General features: G+C 37.8%; 3 protein-coding genes and 1 non-coding gene across 7 annotated transcripts in view; all 4 read right to left on the bottom strand.

The window, feature by feature from the left end:
• The window catches only part of RAB3GAP2 (RAB3 GTPase activating non-catalytic protein subunit 2), a 93,771-nt gene that overhangs the window by 45,810 nt on the left and 28,440 nt on the right, over positions 1 to 19,521 (bottom strand). For all 4 annotated transcript variants that reach the window (XM_055334279.1, XM_055334281.1, XM_055334280.1 and 1 more), the window contains exons 3-9: positions 13,452 to 13,575; positions 12,514 to 12,595; positions 10,568 to 10,615; positions 10,416 to 10,491; positions 9,986 to 10,087; positions 9,289 to 9,388; positions 7,342 to 7,440 (exon numbers count right to left, since the gene is read on the bottom strand). In XM_055334279.1, the coding sequence (XP_055190254.1) occupies positions 7,342 to 7,440; positions 9,289 to 9,388; positions 9,986 to 10,087; positions 10,416 to 10,491; positions 10,568 to 10,615; positions 12,514 to 12,595; positions 13,452 to 13,575 (631 nt within the window). The remainder of the gene's footprint in view (positions 1 to 7,341; positions 7,441 to 9,288; positions 9,389 to 9,985; positions 10,088 to 10,415; positions 10,492 to 10,567; positions 10,616 to 12,513; positions 12,596 to 13,451; positions 13,576 to 19,521) is intronic.
• LOC129515388 (proteasome subunit alpha type-1-like) lies at positions 342 to 2,348 on the bottom strand. Its single transcript, XM_055334284.1, has one exon. The coding sequence runs from the start codon at positions 1,360 to 1,362 to the stop codon at positions 571 to 573; it is 792 nt and encodes a 263-aa protein (XP_055190259.1). The 5' UTR covers positions 1,363 to 2,348; the 3' UTR covers positions 342 to 570.
• LOC129515453 (small nucleolar RNA SNORA36 family) lies at positions 4,749 to 4,880 on the bottom strand. The gene has a single exon (XR_008665588.1). It is a non-coding gene; the product is annotated as a small nucleolar RNA SNORA36 family (small nucleolar RNA).
• LOC129515389 (ATP synthase subunit f, mitochondrial-like) lies at positions 6,099 to 6,554 on the bottom strand. Its single transcript, XM_055334285.1, has one exon. The coding sequence runs from the start codon at positions 6,505 to 6,507 to the stop codon at positions 6,241 to 6,243; it is 267 nt and encodes an 88-aa protein (XP_055190260.1). The 5' UTR covers positions 6,508 to 6,554; the 3' UTR covers positions 6,099 to 6,240.

Genomic DNA, 19,521 nt, shown 5'->3' with positions numbered 1-19,521 from the left:
CCTGGGAAAGGAAATACTGTCAAGGAATTCATGAGCAAACTATTAGCTGGATTCAGGAATTAAAGTGATCAAGTAACTTGTAGAAGTTGGACTATTCTGAAAGATCAGAGTGCCTGGCTCACGCTCATAAATGAATTCATGATTCAACATAAAAAAATATTTTCACTACATGATAAAAATCTGTATAAGTTTGGTCTGAGTCTACCAGAATGAAATCAAAGGGTGAATTGTGTGGCACATAAACTGAAATTTAAGTTTTATTTATTTTTTTTGGCAGGTGAAACAATTTTATTTTACAGTTGTCTTTAAAACCACAAAGACACTATGTTCTTCATATAAAAACATTATACTATAAATTATACTTTCTAGAAAATGATTCCGTCATTTCAAAGAAATGCACACATTATATGGTTCAGACAAGTTATTTGGGAAAAACACATCTGGACCGATTCCTAAAACATACCAGAAGACCACGCTGCATCTTTTGGTTCAAAGTATAGATTACTGTCATCAGTAAGGGCTCCTGCATTCTTACATATTTGATAATACACATATAGACTGGTTTGTGACTTAATGCTCCATTGGTTCATCAGCCTTTTCTGCAGGTTCATCAGCAGGTTGAGCAGGCTGTGCCTTTCTCTGTGGTCTTTCTTCAAGACCTTCCAGGAACGGAGATACATCATCATCATCATAAACCGTAAACTCCAAGTCTTTACCAACAATTCCAATGGAAACATTCTTTGTAGTTAGGTCCTGTTCTGCAGGAAGTGTCTCTCGTAAGGCACGCAGACCATGTTTAACCAGTTCATTCAAATTGCACTCCATAAACCCAGACATATGTCTCTCCAAGTAAGTACGAGCTGATTGAGAACGGGCTCCAATGGACATGGCTCTACAGTCAAAATGGTTGGCAGATGGACAGGTTTGGAAAATGTGAGGGCCCATATCATCATAACCAGCAATAAGCAGTCCAACACCATATGGTCTCCGGCCATACCGTTGTGTTGGTATCTGGGTCTTGCTTCCAATTAGAGATACAAGACGAGACACAGCAAGAGGTCTGTCAAATACAAATCTGGAATCCAAACACTCCTGGTGCATAAAATTACATAACAGTCTAGCATCAGCAGTAAGTCCCGCAATTGAGATACCAATATGGTTATCAACATGAAGAATTTTCTTCTGATGAGCTGCAAGCCCTGACTGTGCTCTCTTCAATGCAACCAACACTGCATGGGTTTTTGATTTCAGACCAACTGTGGCTGAACCTTGTTTGACAGCTTCCATTGCATATTCAATTTGATGAATCCTGCCCTGAGGGCTCCAAACAGTGATGTCACTGTCATACTGGTTGCAAAACATGGTTCCGGCGCGGGTCCCGCTTGCGAAATTTAAGTTTTAAAATAACTTCCTCATGTTCCCACACACTACAGGTGGGAGTATAAATTGCTTTAAGCTACCCAGAGGACAATTTCCTGATACATATCAAAAATTTTAAGTGAGTTTAGTCTAATTTATTCTGAAGAGGTGATGGCTGATCAGTTCTTTCCATCCTCACCATTACAATCTTCCCCTTCCCACAATTCCAGTCATCTACTTTCAGTGCCAGGCACACCTAGATCCTGTTGTCAACTGTACAGCCTCTGAAACCTTGATTTCAAGCATAGCACCTTTTGACAACCAACTCTTGGCTTTCCATCCTACTTAGTAAGCACTATAATAATTTCACCATATTATCAAGAGTTTCAATTCACTAACTCTACTATTTTTTCACTACTGAGTAACTTCTGCATTCATTCCCCTTATCTGGCTTAGATTTGTGTTGCATCATAATCATTCTCTTGCAGACACCTACAACTGCTCTGTGTGTCTCTCTCTCACACACTCAACTGGTGAAATCCTAATCTGGATGATCTAAACTTTCTGCATCCTCCACTGTTTACAGCAGAACAGTTGACCATTGCCAGAAAAAAACAATACACCTGGGTTTCAAAGTAAGGCTCACAGACAAATGGACATCCAAGACCAGCCCTAAATCCTACTGTCCTCCTCGACCCTTACCCCGACGCCTCCATGCCACTCATTTCCCACGGTCTACATCTTACTGACGACAACCCTGTGGTATAGAGAGCTGTCCTGCTGTCTATACTGCGGCATAAGGGGTGGAATCTAGAGGACCTGAGTAACCAATCTCAGCATTATATTTCATTGATTTAAGGTAAATGAAGATACAGTTTATTGACAGCCCCTCTTTCTCCCTTCATATTTTTCCAATATACACATATTTCAATTTTTTATTAAATTCGCATTTACTGTTTTCATTAAGAATGATGTAAATATTACTTACTGCTGAGACATGCTGCCTACTGTAATAACATTTCCTTAGATGTGAGTTTTTTTTTGTATATCCTGAACATCTGAGGCCTTTCCACACTTTGAAACACCTTAATATAAATATTAATATAATTTATATAAATTATAATTTATAGTTAAAAATACATATTAAAATATAGTATTTATAAATTCTAATTATAAATATAATTAAACATTAAACCACTATTAAAATTAAGAAATATTACCATTATTATAATATGAATACTAATTTAAATTTTAAATAAATTTCCATAAAGTCAAACTCATTGGATAATTTTCTAGGTCTATTATAGTGGCTCCAGAAGACATCTTTGACAAAATAATATTTGAGCAGAGGCTTGAATGAAGTGAGAAAGCCATGTGGCTAGCTGGGTAAAATTTTCCAGGCAGAAGGAGCAACAATTACAAATGTTCTCAAGTGGAAGAATGCTTGATGTGTCTAAGGGAAAACAAAGAGTTAACATGGTGGAACACATGGAGGGGATACTAAAGAAGATAAAGGTAAAATATGTACTATAAAGCAGGCAATGTCAAGCCTGGTATGCCTCTGTAAAACCTTTGGATTTTATCAGGAATAAGACAGGAAGGCGTTATAAATAATATTTTGTGCAGAAGAGTGACAAAAACATGACTTACATTTCAAAAAGAATATTAGCTACTAACTGGTGAACAGATTTTTGGGAGGGAAGAAAGGAAGCAGAAAGACCAGTTAGAATGTTTTTTTCCTCAACAGTTCAGACAAGACACAATGGTAGCTAAGACCACAGCACTAACAATGATGGAGATGAGCAGTGGCCACATAGTGTCTACTGCGCAGAAAGAGACAAATGGGAGTTTGGATGAAAAACATGAGAAAAAGAGAGGTCAAGGATGACTCAGAGTCTTTTGGTGTGAGCAAAAGAAGAGATGATACGGAAGAAAAAAGGAGGAACAAATTTGGGGGAGGAAATGGAGAATTCTTTTTGGATATGTTAAGTTTAGATAGCAAGGTGGACAAATTTCGTAGGAGCTAGAAAAGGAGCATGAATTTTAAGGAAGAGGTGAAGACTGGATATAAAAATGGAGATGCTGTGATTCAGTTTCCTGTTCTTGTGTTTCTAATTTTTGAAAGTAGGGGTGGAAATATTTCTCCTTTGACCTACTCCAATCTAGCCTTCATCCTTACTGGTATCAAAAATTTTAAGTGTGTTTAGTCTAATTTATTCTGGTCCACCTAAAGTGCTCATATCAGATTCAGTGCAGTGCTCCGTGTTGTCAAATTCAAAGGACCTTCTCCTTTTCCTGAATTCTATAAAGCATTCCAAATTTTCATCAATAATATAGACTACTTCTCTAAACTTCAAACACATATGTCTGCCTACTTGACACCTCCATTTGAATGTGTAATTGTGTCACAAGTTAACCTGTTAAAAAAACATAACTCTGATCTGTCCCTCTCAAGCCTCTTCCTTCTCCTTATTCTTATTTTTGTAAAGTCTGATCATGTACTCATTTGCTTAGATTTAAAAACTAAGAAATCCTTAAAATAAAAAAAACAAGAAATCCTTGAATCTTTCTTTTCTGTCATTTCTCATAACCATCCTTTTCCAATTGCAAAATGTATCTTAATTCTGTCTACCCTCCTCCTACTCTACTGGCTTCCACCATAGGCAAAGTTGTAATTCTCCCCTAGTACAACAAGCTCCTTGTCTCCCTGCCTTTACTAAAAAGTAAAAAGTAAAATAAAAATTTTACCAGCCTCTCTCTAAGCAGTAGGTCAGCAGGATAATTTTAAATATCCCATACCTAGACTCATCAATGACATCCACTATATTTAAAATAGAATCCAAACTCCTTGCCTTACATGATCTGACCCCAGTCTACATCTCTAACCTTGTTCCACTGACCCTTACTCTTTACAATCAAGTCATATGGACCTTCTTCCTGTTTCTCTGGACTTTGAGGCCCCACAGGCCTTTGTCTTTGCTGTTTCCCCTGACCAGAATGCTCTTCCTACACCTCTTCAAATAGCTGGCTCCTTCCCACCCATCACATGTTACTTCCCTGGAGAAACCTTTCCTCACCAGTCTACCTGATGTGCCCTCTCTCTTTACTCTCCATCAAAACCCTCTGCTTATTTTCTTTGTGACACATACCAACATTTGGATATTACCAAATTATTCATCTGGTTTAATTATTTATTGTGTGTCTCCCTATCACCAGAATGTAAGCTCCATCAGGGCAGGGTCCTGTCTGCCTTTTATTTCTAGCTCCAATATTAATTAGCACCAAAGACATAATAAGTATTCACTGCTTTGTTGAATGAATTCATTAAAACTTTACATAAAGATGTACATGCATAATAAAGTCCATTGTATCTTTTTTAAAAAAAATCATTTTGTAGGCTGGGAGATAAATGAATAGAATAATATTTTTTATCCAATCATTTTTCCTAGCCCATTTCAATGTTCCAAAGTTCAATTAACAGAACAGGGAAGCTACCCTGAACTGAACTCAACACTTTGGAATTTTGTGCAAAAAAAGTAAAGATGAACTGTCTACCAGTAAAGCGCTTACTGTAGAGTATTCCACAGGAGAACTATGCAACAATAAACAAAGAGATCTGGGTATCAGGTATGTTCTGTCCAACCCTGCAGATTCATACTCTTTCCTTTTCTCCCCACCCACTCCCAGGGGCCAGTGTTGATTATGTTGACCTCCACTTGGATTCCGACAATGGGAAGCCTCATCAGAAGATCAAAGACAGAAGGTAAATTGAAGGCAGGATAACTATTTTCTGTGACATTTGAGCAAAAGCGAAGCTGCTCTTAAGATGCTGATTCTACTCATCATCTCCAAGTTCTGGAACCACACCAGGCCCTCACCTCGTCTGGCAAGGAGTGGTTAACAGTGGGCTGCTGAGAAGCTCTGACATGCTGTACTATCCTTTATGGTTCTCCTACACCACATCTTTCTAAATAGTTTCTCTATAAATAAAATGTGTTTCAATTGTCCTATTTCAAGGGTGCCATCTGTCTTCTATTAGGATCCTGATAAAAATGTGTATTTAGCAAAACTGATTGAAAGGCTCTTTCTGATTAATTAGAAAAGGGCTATAATATAGCTGGTATGATATTATCCTATTTGTGAAAACCCATTACCATATAACCATATCTATATTATACATGCATTTCACACACAAGTCTGTAAGATGTTTACCAAATACCAAAATGCCAATGGTATTTCTGAATGGTAGGGTTAAGGGGATAGTTTTTCTTTTTTCTCTTTATATATTTATGTGTATTTGAATTTTTTTAACAAGCATATACTGATAAACAGAAAAAACAATTTTTAAAAAATATTTCCTTCTCTACCCCCCATTTCTACTACCTTAATTCAGAAACTGATTGCTTCTTACCAAGATAATTACAACTTCCTTACTGTGCCTAGTTTCTAGTCTTGACCTCTACAGTATAACCTCTAAAAAACTTCCACGAAAGTGATTTTTCTAACAGGCTAAGTGATAATACCATCCTCTTGCTCAGAATTCTTCAGTGGCTCTTCTTCAATGTTGCTAGAAGAAAAATCTAAATTCCTCCACATAGTATATAGGCCCTTCAAACTCTGATTCCTATTTACATGTGTGCTAGCTGGTTGTCCTTAGTACCCATTAGTTTTACAGCAGGTGATGCACTTCCACCCCTAAGCCCACATACATGTTGGCTCAAATGCCACCTCTGTGCTCGTTCTCCTGATCAAGTTCTTTTTTTTTTTAACCAGTCAACTTTTATTGGATATTAATTGTGAATTAAGCAATGGAAGGATTCAAGGATGCCAGGCAAAAGTCATGGTCAGGAATGCCAAATGTGCCTCCACACTGGGCCCTCTTCAGTGGTACCTATGTAGCCGTTCATGTTTGAGCTCCTTGTAAGAATGACAGTAGCTGAAAAGCACATAAGCAGCCAGCACCATAGAAATCCCAGCAACGCCCCCTTTCTTCACATTGATATATTTGTTGTAATACCGGTAGTAACCTCTTTGAAATGCTCCAGCAATGCCCTTAGGGGTGAAATCCCGCATCAGTATCCAGCCTGGCAGCTCTCCTAGTTTCACCTCCATGAGCTTCTTTTCCTTCACTGGTACGGGCGACGCCATCTTGGAGTCCTGGGTGTCCGCTCTGCCTCCTGATCAAGTTCTACTCTTTCTTCCGATTTCAGACTGAAGTCAGACTCCTGGTTCCCTACATCGCTCAGTGCTAGGGGCTTCTCCTCTGCTCTCACTCCAGCTAGTCCACTTGTTGACTACTGCTCTAGTACTGCAATTATTTTCACATATGTCTTCCAACTAAACTCGCGCTTCCTTGATGAGACCATGTCTTTTCCTTTCTACGTTCCCAATCCCCAACAGAGTGAGTCTTCAAAGATGCTTACAAGGAGAGATACATTTTTATCTATATTCTGCTGGTCTAAAAGTTACATTTTTTTTAAAGATTTTATTTATTTGACAGAGAGAGAGAGCATACAAGCAGGGAAAGCACAGAAAGAGGGAGAAGCAGGCTCCCCACTAAGCAGGGTGCCTGATGTGGGGTTCTATCCCAGGACCCCAGGATCATGACCTGAGCAGAAGGCAGAAGCTTAACTGACTGAGCCACCCAGGCATCCTAAAAGGTTATATTTTTAGAAGATTGAGCTATATGGTAATTAATTACATGGATTAAACATATCTGCAAAAAAAAATTAAGTCAAATAATGAAAGACTTAAAACTGTTCAATATTGCTGCTGAAGACATAATTATTAAAACTGTTACCACTTCTTAAACACATACACCTATGATAATCCGTAAGTCTGGAGTAACTTCCAAGTATCTCACTACAAGTGATGCATTTTTCTTTTCACATAAGAATAAATGTATATTTCTAACAAATGAGACACATTGATTAAAAAGTAGAAGTAGTAAATTCCATAAAAATGTGAACTAGTAATGCTTACCTATGCTAGCATGATCAATAATAGTGTCAATATCTTGGAGACCCCATTTCTTATAAGCTAATGGTGGGGGTTGAATATTCTCATTGCCCGATGCTGCAGCTGTTAAAGAAAAAAAAAATCAAACTTAACTATAATGAAGTTTTATAAAAAGCCATTAAAACTGTAATAACTTCATTTTTCACTCTAAAATTTAAATGATAATAGTGAGGCAAGACAATATAAACAATGCTAAAGTGAACTTTATTCATGCCAAGACAATACATGAAAAATGCAAATATTAAGGGTGAGTTGACTGCCACAAAGATTTTGGAACATTTGTGTAATTAGAGAAGGCTGTTAAAAACGCTAGACTATTACTAAAATTTAAGGTGAATTCAAACTGAAATTGGTGACAAATAAGCAATTTCTTCCCCTTGAGAAAGACAGTGGATAAAATCTGGGAATAGCTACCAGTGCCTTAACTTGGGAAAAACTAAAAACCTGATGATATGCATGGCAGGAGTGCATATATATAGCAAGGTCTCTAAGGCAGGTAACCAAGGCCAGACTTGATAGAAAGATACGTTAACAGCAAAAGCATCACCAGAAAGAATTAATAAAAGGCCCCTCACTGTCCAGTATTTCTTCCTAGTGAGTAATGAAAGAAAAAGCAATATTACACCTCTTGCCACAGGTTCAGGCACAAGATCCTATTTATCAGCAAATTTACTGTTTATTTGCACACAACAACTTCTTGGCTATGCAATCAGAATTCTTTTTAGAGCAACTTACGATAAGAGGGCACTAAATGGCTTACTTACTTCCAAGGAGACAAAATGGCTTTATGGTCTTAAACATAAAAGTAAACAGGAATTCAAAAATAATAAAAATTAAATGGCTGACAATACTAATAATAATCATCTATTTCTAGTTTATTTCATTGACTGAATTCTTACTTGCAGAAAACTATCAGTCTCTTTAGGCAATATATTAGCAGTAACTACTTTAAATGACCTCAAGATAATGATGCTTATTGTGGCTAAATTTAAATAATTTAAAAGACTATGAAAGTTAGTATAAAAATTCAAACAAGTTCTGACCTAGTAGAAAAGCATATACTATTAAAAACCCACATAACCCAAACTTCAGGATTTTACCAATCACATCAATCTGCAAACTAAACAAATTTTGTCTTAGGGCCATTAAGGCCCCTCTACCAAACCCAGAAGAAAAGGAGGAAGTCTGCACTAGTACTGCTATTTTCACTGGGTTTAATTAAGGCTTTTCTAAAATTGGGATCTTGATAGTGTGTTCTTCTCTGGCAGCATTTTTGCTTCTTTGTGGTACATAAAATACTAGTGTGTCTACAAATAATGGCATCTTGAATTTGATGAAATACAACTCCATTCTGTGTCTTCTTTCAAAGAATGTAAACTCTGAGTAGTAAGAGTGACAACTCTTCATTATCTCTGTACTTTTTACCCCTAAGTCTAGAAATAATGTAGTTGCCCACACACACATTGTTCAGGCCTCTAACTAGTCCATTCAGAAGCATTCCAGGTTAGCAAACAAAGCTGGTGTTGACTCCCTGTTGAGTCCTGCCTACCAGGAAGAAAACCTTCCCCTGCACAAAGCGGTACCCTTCAACTTCATGAGGATGAAAGCAATGCAGAATCACAGGATTCTAGTAGACCAGCCCGAGAGCTGCTGATCTAGTGAGAAATTTGATTCCATGGGTAGACGGAATGCAATCCCTCACCCCAATATGTAAAGTGTAGATTTTCAGTCCTTGCCTTTACTTACTCAGCAATCTATTCAACAGTACACTCCCATTTCTACAGTAGCAGGAAGTTTTTTCCATAAATCTAGTACAGAGGTCTTTTTTAATGTAGAGCACATGTTTAATTCTCTAAGTAAGTTAAATTAAGTAAGATGTTAGAAGTTAGATACATCTCGTCAAACAATTACCTTTTGCTACCTGATTTCGACAAGCACGAAGAGATTGAAAAAGGCTAAATCCATCAATAGTCACAATGGCAGCCGGATATAAGATACTCAACTCTTCATTCTATTCAAGAAATAAGAAAGAAGAAACTATTACGTTTTCATCATGTTTTTTGACTGTGAGACTATCAAACTCTCACACAGCACTTGCAAAGTGAAAGCCGTACATTTGGAGAGCCTTAGATACAAAACTGTATCATTTTCCACCCAAATCTTCAGTGAATCAATTTTCCACTATCAACAAAAACTTCACCCCCTTTCAGAGAAACAGATAAATACAATGTAGTAGTAGTATTAAAAATAGAGTCAGAATTTTTTTCTTTTTTGTGTATAATTCTGACACCTAAATCCAAATAAAAAAACATATACCACATTTGTGCCTTAAGTTACTATCAAATTCCAAAAATAAGAAACTCTTTTGGGCTTCTGACTAAAGTGTTTTATTGTATTGTAGAACAAAATGTATGATATTTCATTAAATAAGTAAAAGCAAGCCTGGGATTCTTTACTCAGTTATAAACAGGTTATATCTCTGGAATATGACAACACAGCTAACTAACTATGCCCCAAGACAAAGACAGCTTTAAGTTTCCCCATAAAGAGAGAAAACACTACCTCAAAGTAAAGCCACTATTACTCGGAACACAATCTTTTACACTACCTGTTCGGTCACGCCAGGATGTCGTGGGATTTCATAGGTTCTGCACTTCAACTGTAGCACCAGCTCTTCATTCAAAAGTTGTGCAAGCAAGAGCACACCATTCTAGGGAGGGAGCACAGAGAAGAGTCTTGCTTGTTTTCTTATTTCTTACCAAAAGACCTGAACAAGCATGGCCAGGTAAAGACTGTCATTTCCCAACAGTTTTCCATGGATATTAGGTACTCTCTCTCAGAAGAATACAGCTCCTTTTCTCTAGAGCTTCTACCAGAACTTTCCACCACAACCTTTCCCCGTCCCTGCTTCCACCCCCATGAAGCAGCAACTACACATTCCCAAGCACCAGGTAATGTAATGAGTCACGAACAAGTATAATAGGGATGCATAACTAGATATTCCAGTCAAATGGTGTTCTCTACTGTACAACACTCACCTCAGTGTAGAAGCGTACATAACCTGAAGTAAAGCCCACCACAATGCAGGTCCAGTCAGGACGCCCTGTGGAACTCCTGTTACCAACAAAATTTATGATTTTAATAGCTCATAAATCAAAGCAAAGCAAACAAATAACTTATTTATCCTTACCTCTTTTGGCTTGCTAGTGGGATACATAGAGCACTGGTTACACATTCTCTAAAAAGAAAAGCAGAATTACATGCTTATTTAATGAATTTATCAATTACTTTTATTTCCCTATAATTTAATGTTAAAGGGCAACCAGTGGAACATGAGCTCTGTGGACCAGTTTTATTCAGTGCATAAGTAAAAATATGGTGAAACTCTACCATAAGTAGAATCATGAAAATCATTTACATAAGAGATGCCTGGGTGGTTCAGTGGCTGAGTGTCTGCCTTGGGCTCAGGGCATGATCCCAGGGTCCTGGGATCGAGTGCTGCATCAGACTCCCCACAGGGAGCCTGCTTCTCCCTCTGCCTGTGTCTCTGCCTTTCTCTGTGTCTCTCTCATGAATAAATAAACAATCTCAAAAAAAAAAAAAAGGTGCCTGAATGGCTGGGTTGGTTCAGCATCCAACTTTTGATTTCAGCTCAGGTCATAATCTCAAGGTCATGAGACTGAGCCCCACGTTGGGCTCTGTAGTGAGCATGGAGCCTGCCTAAGATTCTCTTTCTCCCTCTGCCCCTCTTCCCCCCTTGCTCATGTGTGTGCTCTCTTTCTTAAAAAGAAAAAATACCATTCACATAAAAGGTAAAGTCACATTCTCTTGAGGGCAATAAAAAACAGTATTTTTCACTCTGTATTGTCATAAAAAGCATAAAAGAAAGCAAAACTTTACTGTACACACCTGATTATATTCAGAACTGAGAAACAGCAAATCATCACGAGCAGTCATTTCCTACCCTCCTCTCCTCTGCATCAGCTAAGCACTGGCAGAGCGTGGGAGGAATGTCAGTCACATTACAGGCAAACCATATTCCTCTAAGTACATTATTCTAAGGATGAACTGCATTTTAACTAGTTGGCTTCTTCCTTGATATTTTGCAGAAATTGCCCCCAGATAACCCATTTCTCAGCACATGCTCCACTGGATGTTACCTAAAAGATCCTCTTTGTGACATGTGGACTTGAAAAATCTGTCAGGAGCTCAGAGACTAAGGCTCAAAATTAAAATGACTCCTACTGACTGACTTTAATTTAACCTGTCAACCCTCAGGACCCATCACCAGCTTATTCAAGAAACTATAAACACTCTTGCCCCATACATTATGTTAGGCAACCACTGAAGAAAATTAATCTTTTGTTTGTTGTCTTTAAAGTAATTGAACCATTATGTTTGCTTTGCATCTCTGACATAAATGTTGTCAAAATGTTTAGACTAAATGACTTAAGGAGAAATACTATCATTTGTTTTGATAAGAGTAGAAAACATTCCAATGAATATCTACAATGTGCCAAGCATGTACCATGGGCTTCCCCGTCGTTGTCTTTTATCTAAACCCAAAGTCTAAAATATCTTACTCATTCTCATCAGGCAGCTTTCAGCCATGCAACTTAAAGTGAAAACAGTTTTTGGCTCCAGGATCCAGGGTAGCAGCTCCACCATATAATCACACCAGAGAACTGCCTTCCTGGGTCCTTAAGAAACCTGAATTGACTATCTTGCCTTTCTCAAGTATTTATGAGTTTTAAGATTTTTTTTTTTTTGAGTTTTAAGAATTAATGGAGCACTGTCCCCTTTAAGTACAAGGCCAATGCCACCAAAGCAGAGAAAATAATGACTGCCTTAGACTTTTTGGCGAAATAAAATTAGTAATGAACACAGGAAATGGCAAAATGTAGAAAGTAAGGGATTCTGAATTCTTCTTTAAATCTTCCCTGCAAATAGGAGTTAAAAAAAAAAAAAAAGAAAGTAATCACATAACTTAAATTTGCTGACCAAATCATGCTCTACAACCTCTAGGTTGGGTTGAATATACATTCACTACATATCCCAGTGGTGAAACTTCTTAGAGATCAAACAATTTCACATACACGTTTAACGCAGAGAAACAAAAAATTAACTAGTACCTACCCTTCTTCGACATTTAAAGAACCACTCCAGCCAACAGCAAATTGCATTTCTTCCTTTCCTTTATCACTGTACTTCCATTTTGCTGAAAAAATTATCATATAAAATCACTTTACAGTATACTAAAACAGTGATTTATGAATTTCATGGTTTCTCTTTAGAATGAATACAGAATGTAATTGTTCTATATTAATGGGCTTGGGTCTCTTTATAGACCAACATTGAAGAGATTTTAAAAGATTTTTATAAAACTCAACCCAGGCTACTCTCCTTTATTCTCTTCCTCCAATTAAATTCATCTAATGTCCTAGTTCTTGCAGAACAGAGTTATTAATTCTTATGTACCACCCCATCTGCTGTACTTATAAAATGACTTTCATCTTTACTTTTTTATTAGATTTATGCTATAGGAGGATAAATCTGGTTTTAAGACCATTCCACAGCCATTTACTAGATGATCTGATTTTGATGAGGTTTTTCATCTCATATGTAAATCTTAATTTTAATCTTCAATGGAAATTATGAACTGAAAATGTATGCCTCAAATAAGAAACTAGAGTCCCAGGAGTTTTCAAGTCATGGTTGAAAATCACTTCATTCATATTAGTACTAAAAAGTACTAAAAAGGTCAGCAGCCTTTTCAGCTCTGACTGCCCCTTGCAAGAATTGGGCAATGCTTGCTTGGGTCTCTGAAGTGCAACAGACCCACAGCTAAAGTATCTGAGCTAAGAAAGAAAAAGAGAGGAACAATCAACCAAAAGAAGAAAAGAAAGTGAGAAACACACACAAATAAAAAGTGCTTTACAAAACAGGAATCACACTATAGAATGCCACCATACAATCCATACAACATAAGTAACATGATTTCTTTCTACCTAATCCATTTCTGTCCTACTCTATGCATTAAAATAAAGTACACTGAAAAGAATAAGAGTACTTACGCACTAGAAAAACTGCTTTTTGCCCTCGAGCTATAACCATAAGATCATTGGTTGGAGATAGGGATAAAACACAATCTTGCAGCCAGGAAGTTTTTTGTGTTTTGCAACTATTTCCTTCTTCTTCCTGCGGGTAAAACTTCAATTACAGTGTATTCAAAAATATCCAGAGTATTGCATCTCAGTCTATCTGCCTTGAGGGACGAGGGGGAACAACATCTTCCCATTTCTTTTTACAAGTCTCAGTAAGATTCCTTATCAAAACATGTCACAGATGACCAAGAAAGAAAACAGCCACTACAAACTAATCTCAGTTTTAAATCTTAATGCAAGAAATTTTAACACGAGCACATATTGACTAGTAAGACATTAAATTCAGTGAATAATCTAAATTCAGAGAGACAGCTAAATTATCTGCAGCTATACAGCAAAGAAAAAATTATCTAATGCTTATGGTTGTAGAATCAATAAAAATATGTGATAAATGTGATACTTTCTCCTGAAAGTTTTTCATTTGAACTGAAAGGTGTTTTCATTTTTAATTGAAAAACCATTTATAAAATAATTAAAAAGAGGAAAATCTTCATGGTTAAGAATTCAAGAGATCTAAAAAGGTCTTTGAAAAGTCTCTCTCATACTCTTAATACTCTAGCCTCCTAGTTGTTCATTCTAGAGACAACCAGTGTGATCAGTATGTTTTTCTAGTGACAGTTTGTGCAAATAGATTACTCCTCTTTTCCCGCTTTTCTTACATAAATGGTAGCACATTACACACTTCTCTATACCGTTTTTCTCTTAACATATATCTCAGACTTCATTTCCCATGAAGTTTATTTTTTTCAAGTTGCATAGTATTCCACTGTATAGACACACCATAATTCAACCCATCTGTGATGTCTACACTCTGCTGCTACAAATCATGACATAGTGAATAAACCTTATATTCCTGCCAGTTTGTGCAGGAGTTTATCAGTAGGATAAATTCCTATAAGTGAAATTGCCAGGTCAAGGTAATACGTATTAGTAAATTTGCTAGGTACTTCCAAATTGCATTCCATGGAGGTAGTATTAATTTATACTCCAACCAGCAAGCTTTGAAAGTGTCTGCTTCCCCACAGACTTTTCAAAAGATGCTTTATTTCTGGATCTTGGTTAGTGTAACAGATGGAAAATGGTATCTCAATATACAGTCTTCTTATTGAGAACAGGACCACCAGTCTGTTCCTTTCCTTTGCAGATTTCCTGTTGGGTTGCTATTCTTCTTATTTATTTGTATATTTGTGTATATATATTCTTTACATATACAAAAAATTAACCTTGTGAACATTAAAGACTTGCCAGTCTATGTGGCAGCTGAATTTGCTCCATGTAGAATTTTTTTAATGTCAAGTAGGTAAATTATTGATCTATTCTCTTATGGCTTCTAAGCTTTCTGTCATAGGGACTCCTACCCTCAGCCCTACCCAGTGGCTCTTAGACAGAATTAATCAGGGAGAGACAGGGAGAGAGGAGGATGTAGGCAGTCTTCCTCCCTCCCTCCTTCCTTTCTTTCTTCCCTCCCTCCCTCCTTCCCTTCTTCTTCTCCCTCCCTCCTTTTTCTTTAATTTATACACTTATGCTTTTTAAAACTTAGTAAATAGGAATCAAATAAACCTTGAACCTTCTTCTTATGCAAAGTGAGCAAAGTAAGGAAGCTGCACCCTCTCCTGAAAGATAGGGAGAAGAGGAATATTGGAAAAATTCCTTGTTTTATTTATTACTCCATTTTTTTTTAATTTTTATTTATTTATGATAGTCACACAGAGAGAGAGTGAGAGGCAGAGACACAGGCAGAGGGAGAAGCAGGCTCCATGCACCGGGAGCCCAACGTGGGATTCGATCCTGGGTCTCCAGGATCGCGCCCTGGGCCAAAGGCAGGCGCCAAACCGCTGCGCCACCCAGGGATCCCTATTACTCCATTTTTTTAAGGAATTTTACTATCCAGCTTTCTGTTCTTACTGTGTAATTTTCTATATAAAAATAAGGGAGAAAATTCGTCCCCTAAAGATAAAAGTAATAAAGTAAAGGTTAGTTGTAGTTCATTTTACCCTGGGCCTATAATTTCTGTTTAGGCCCCCACACCCCAAAACGACTCCTAGTGGCTCAGCTGTGAGCTGAAGGCAACGCTGCCCTGTGTTCCCTCTCTAATAACGGAGATTCCAGTTGTACCTACTCTGAGGTTCAGGACTTTTCAAGTGATTAGAGTAGCTTATCTTCAGGTAGGTGGTTAGAAGCAGGGCAAGTCACAGCGGGATATTTAAGTATTGTAGGAAGAAATCAGAGGTGCCTAAAACTCTGATTACTCTCAGACTTTAAAATTTCCATCTCAGTGCAATATGAAAGAATTAACACACTGCTCCGAAAAAAAAAGGATACAGCTCAAATTTTAGCAAATTCTATACAATCAGATTTTCTCCTTTTATCACACTTCCCAAATGATATTCAAACAATAGATCCTGAAAATTATCTAAAAGTTAGTTTTCATGAAAGCACATTATTTCTGTTTCTCTCCTACATTTTCAAAACAATGCCACTAACAAGGATTAGATCTACATGTTTATATTTGCTGAAAAAGACACAGAGTAAAAGAATAGAATAAGATCCAAGGCATTTAAAGGCTAACTGGTTCAAAACTTCATTTCATAATGAAGAAAACAGTCTCGGGGAGGTTAAGGATATGCTTCCTGCCACAAAATCAGTGTCAGAACCCAAATTAGAATCCAAGCCTCCTGACATTTAATTCAGGTGGTCTTTCCATCCCATCACCCTGCTTGTTCATCCTGGTATAGAGCTGTAACAGCTCTAAAAGAAGCCTGTCTTAGCCTGTAATTTGACTCTAGTCTCACAGTCAATGAAAGACTTTTCTCAAAGGATTACTATTACCGATCACTCTATCCCAGGCTAACCTTCCCACAGACACTGCTTGAACATGTGAGCCAGTGTGTTCTTGAGACATTTCTCCTGGCATCCTTCAAAAGTACTTTCCCTCTTCTTCCTTTCTGTCCCAAGTCCCAGTTCTTATTCCTCCATCCTATTGACTTTTTAACCTTCTTTCAAACTCATCGCAATCAAAAGTCTTAGTATTCTCTACCTATTTACTGTGGTTTTATTTCTCCCACACTAGACTCCGGACCTTTTAATTGGCCATGCCCATGCTTGATTGGACTCAAGTCCACACATCACATAGCCCACTGACACACAGATGAGTGGAAACAGCATTCCCACATCTCTTGTATTCACAAAGATAGTGGAATAGCCTACAATCACTCTTTCACGACCCGGTATGCCAGTGAGCAACCGATTCAAAGCTAGTATCTTTAAGTAATAGTTTCCTCTGGAACATTTTCCCTTAAGTAATACTAAGATTTAGAAGTTCAAGATTCCAGTTGACATAACCATGGAAAATACAAGTTAGAGAGATGTAAGAGGGCCTAGAACTCAGCTCTGTCTGCTACCATCCTACCAGATGGACTACAAGTGATCCCAGAAGCAAGCATGAATTTTAATTTTACCCTGTAAGAACTAACCCAAGATGAAAGCACAGGAAACAAATACCACTTAGAAGCAAATTCAGATAAACTACACCCCAATCACTGGTTCCATGCCTAACCACCTCATAAATGTACCTTTCTAGGAATATGAAGCCAGAAAAAAGAAACTTCACATGAATTAGCAGTCTAGTTTCTGGCAATTCAACCATTTTCAGGTTTTACTGAAAGAGGGAGAAAACCAAACTCTGTCACTCTTCACTGCATTTTCTTTTCTATGACCTCTCTACCTCTCCATCTTTCCTCACGACAGAGGGACAAAAAGCCACTCTGCCCTGTTTGCCATGGTAAAGTGGGGCACATCCAAGCAGGAGGTCCACATTCTAAAAATAGGTTAGAATATACTACCATATGGTTATATTACATTATGTTATCATCAATAGGGTTTGATACACCATAAATTTCTAGATTTAAGTCCTGCTGCTTGGGCATGATGCCAGCTTATCATGAAATGCAATGGTGGTGAGCTCTTAACACAAGCTCGATAGTTCTGTGATGCCCAGTCATACGGAGCAGGGCATGGGGGCAGCAAGACACCTACACAGCCAAAAGCTCCTGGTCACATGTGATTCAAAGACACCATTCTTTGTGCGTAAGACACACTATTCAATGTATCAGATTGAATAAGATTAAAAGCCCCTACTGACAGTAACCAAACGAATAATATCCTTAAATTTATACACAGAAGTAAAAATGTGTTGTTTCACCATAACTAGTTGTTTCTCCATAACCTTTATTAGCTATTTTGCCAAATAGTGTCAATTATGCCAGAGTATTAGGAAGTAAAACTGAAAATCACCGGGAGAGTGGGAGAAGAAGCCTTTTATAAATCGAATTTCTTTCAATAAATCTTTAACCTCAAAAAGAAAAAAAAATCCCTACGTATATCAGGATGGCACATCAACAATGAACATGTTATGTATGAAGGCAAATAAAGAACAAAAGGATGGAAAAGTACGTGTCCTAAATTGTTCTACAGAGTCTGCTACTTTGGACCCAAGTAATTTGGTGTGTAGAAATCAGGCCACAGTAAGGTGACAGACATCTCTTCTCACAATAAAGAAATCTTTCCACACCATCTTGAGTAGAGGTCTGTGAGCCTATCTATCAACAAGCATTTGGCACTGATGTGACTTTGGGTTTGGTAACCTAACTCAAGGCAAATGCACAGGCATCGTATCAGTGATTTGGAAGATGTTCCCTGCAACATTTGCAAATATCTACTATGTGCTAGAATCTGTGGTAAGTGCTTTACACGTAAATCTTAATTCTTATGGTAACTCTCAAAAGGTTATGTTAGTCTCCCAGTTTTGAGATGGAGAAACAGATACTTATCAAGATAGCCTCCCCCGGGGTTACACAGATGGGGTAGGAATGTGCACTCAAGCTTTGGAGTTCCCCTGAAGTGCCAACCCTCTGTGCTGCTTCCCACACTGCACCGCCAAGGGAAGCTGGTCCCTCTAAGCACACCTGTCACAGCACCTTTGGATCTTACCTGCTGCTCTCCTTGCTGTTGTCACCTGGAGTAACCAGGTGTAGTGCCTGCTGCTGTGCATCCAGAACTAAAGAGATGATAAGCTCCCCCACTTGTAGACCCAAAGGCAAGTGCCCCTCAGAGACTGAAGAAGTAAAGAAGTGATGTAGATCAAGTGAGGTCTAACCTAATCCAATTCAGCCACATGGTTGACTGCGGGAACCTTTTCTGCAAAAGCTTATCACATATTTAATATTCTTGTTCAACTAGTCTCTCTTTAAAGAGAGCCATTAAATAGCTTTTCCCCTTTTAATATAATTAAACACAGAATAAGTGTACATGGAGTATTTATTAAATTTAAAAAGTCATGAATACTATAATAAATGTTAAGAAATATGAAGTCAAGCTCTGCCTTGAAAGCACTAAAACCGTAACAGATGATTAATAGTTCCTCAGGGTTTCTCAGCCTCAGCACCACTGACATTTGGGGCTGGACCATGCATTGCTGGAGACTCAGCAGCATCACTAGCCTCTACACACCAAATACCCACAGCACTTTCCCAGTTGGGACAACCACCAATGTCTCTAGATGTTGCCAAATGTACTCTGCAGAGCAAAATGCCCCGAAGTTGAGAACTACTGATCTAGCCAAAGAAACATACTATAAAAATTTATTTATTTTATTTTTAGAGAGGGAGAGGAGGGGCCAAGGGGGAAGGAGAGAGACTTAAACAGGGGCTCAACCTCAGGACCTTGAGATCATGACCTGAGCTGAAATCAAGAATCAGATGCTTAACCAGCTAAGCCACCCAGAGTCCCCTGTAAAAAAATTTTTTTTCATCACCAAATTAAGAAATTGTAGTAGTAGGTACAAGACAGTATGATCAAAGACCCCAAAAACCGTCTGTCTGGAATCAACAGTCTCCCCCTCACATATGTGTCATAACCTCTCTCAGCCAGCTGATGAGATTACAAAGTCGTATACAGAAACAGAAGGAACCACAGAGATCAT

Source organism: Nyctereutes procyonoides, unplaced genomic scaffold, assembly GCF_905146905.1.
Source record: "Nyctereutes procyonoides isolate TBG_1078 unplaced genomic scaffold, NYPRO_anot_genome, whole genome shotgun sequence".
Classification (NCBI taxonomy): Eukaryota; Metazoa; Chordata; class Mammalia; order Carnivora; family Canidae; genus Nyctereutes; species Nyctereutes procyonoides.
The sequence above is the reverse complement of the archived record's forward strand: the minus strand, read 5'-3'. Positions and strand labels throughout refer to the sequence as shown.

Coding starts and splice junctions, on each gene's coding strand:
- LOC129515388 (XM_055334284.1), bottom strand. CDS start 1,362: ATGTTTTGCAACCAGTATGACAGTGACATCACTGTTTGGAGCCCTCAG.
- LOC129515389 (XM_055334285.1), bottom strand. CDS start 6,507: ATGGCGTCGCCCGTACCAGTGAAGGAAAAGAAGCTCATGGAGGTGAAA.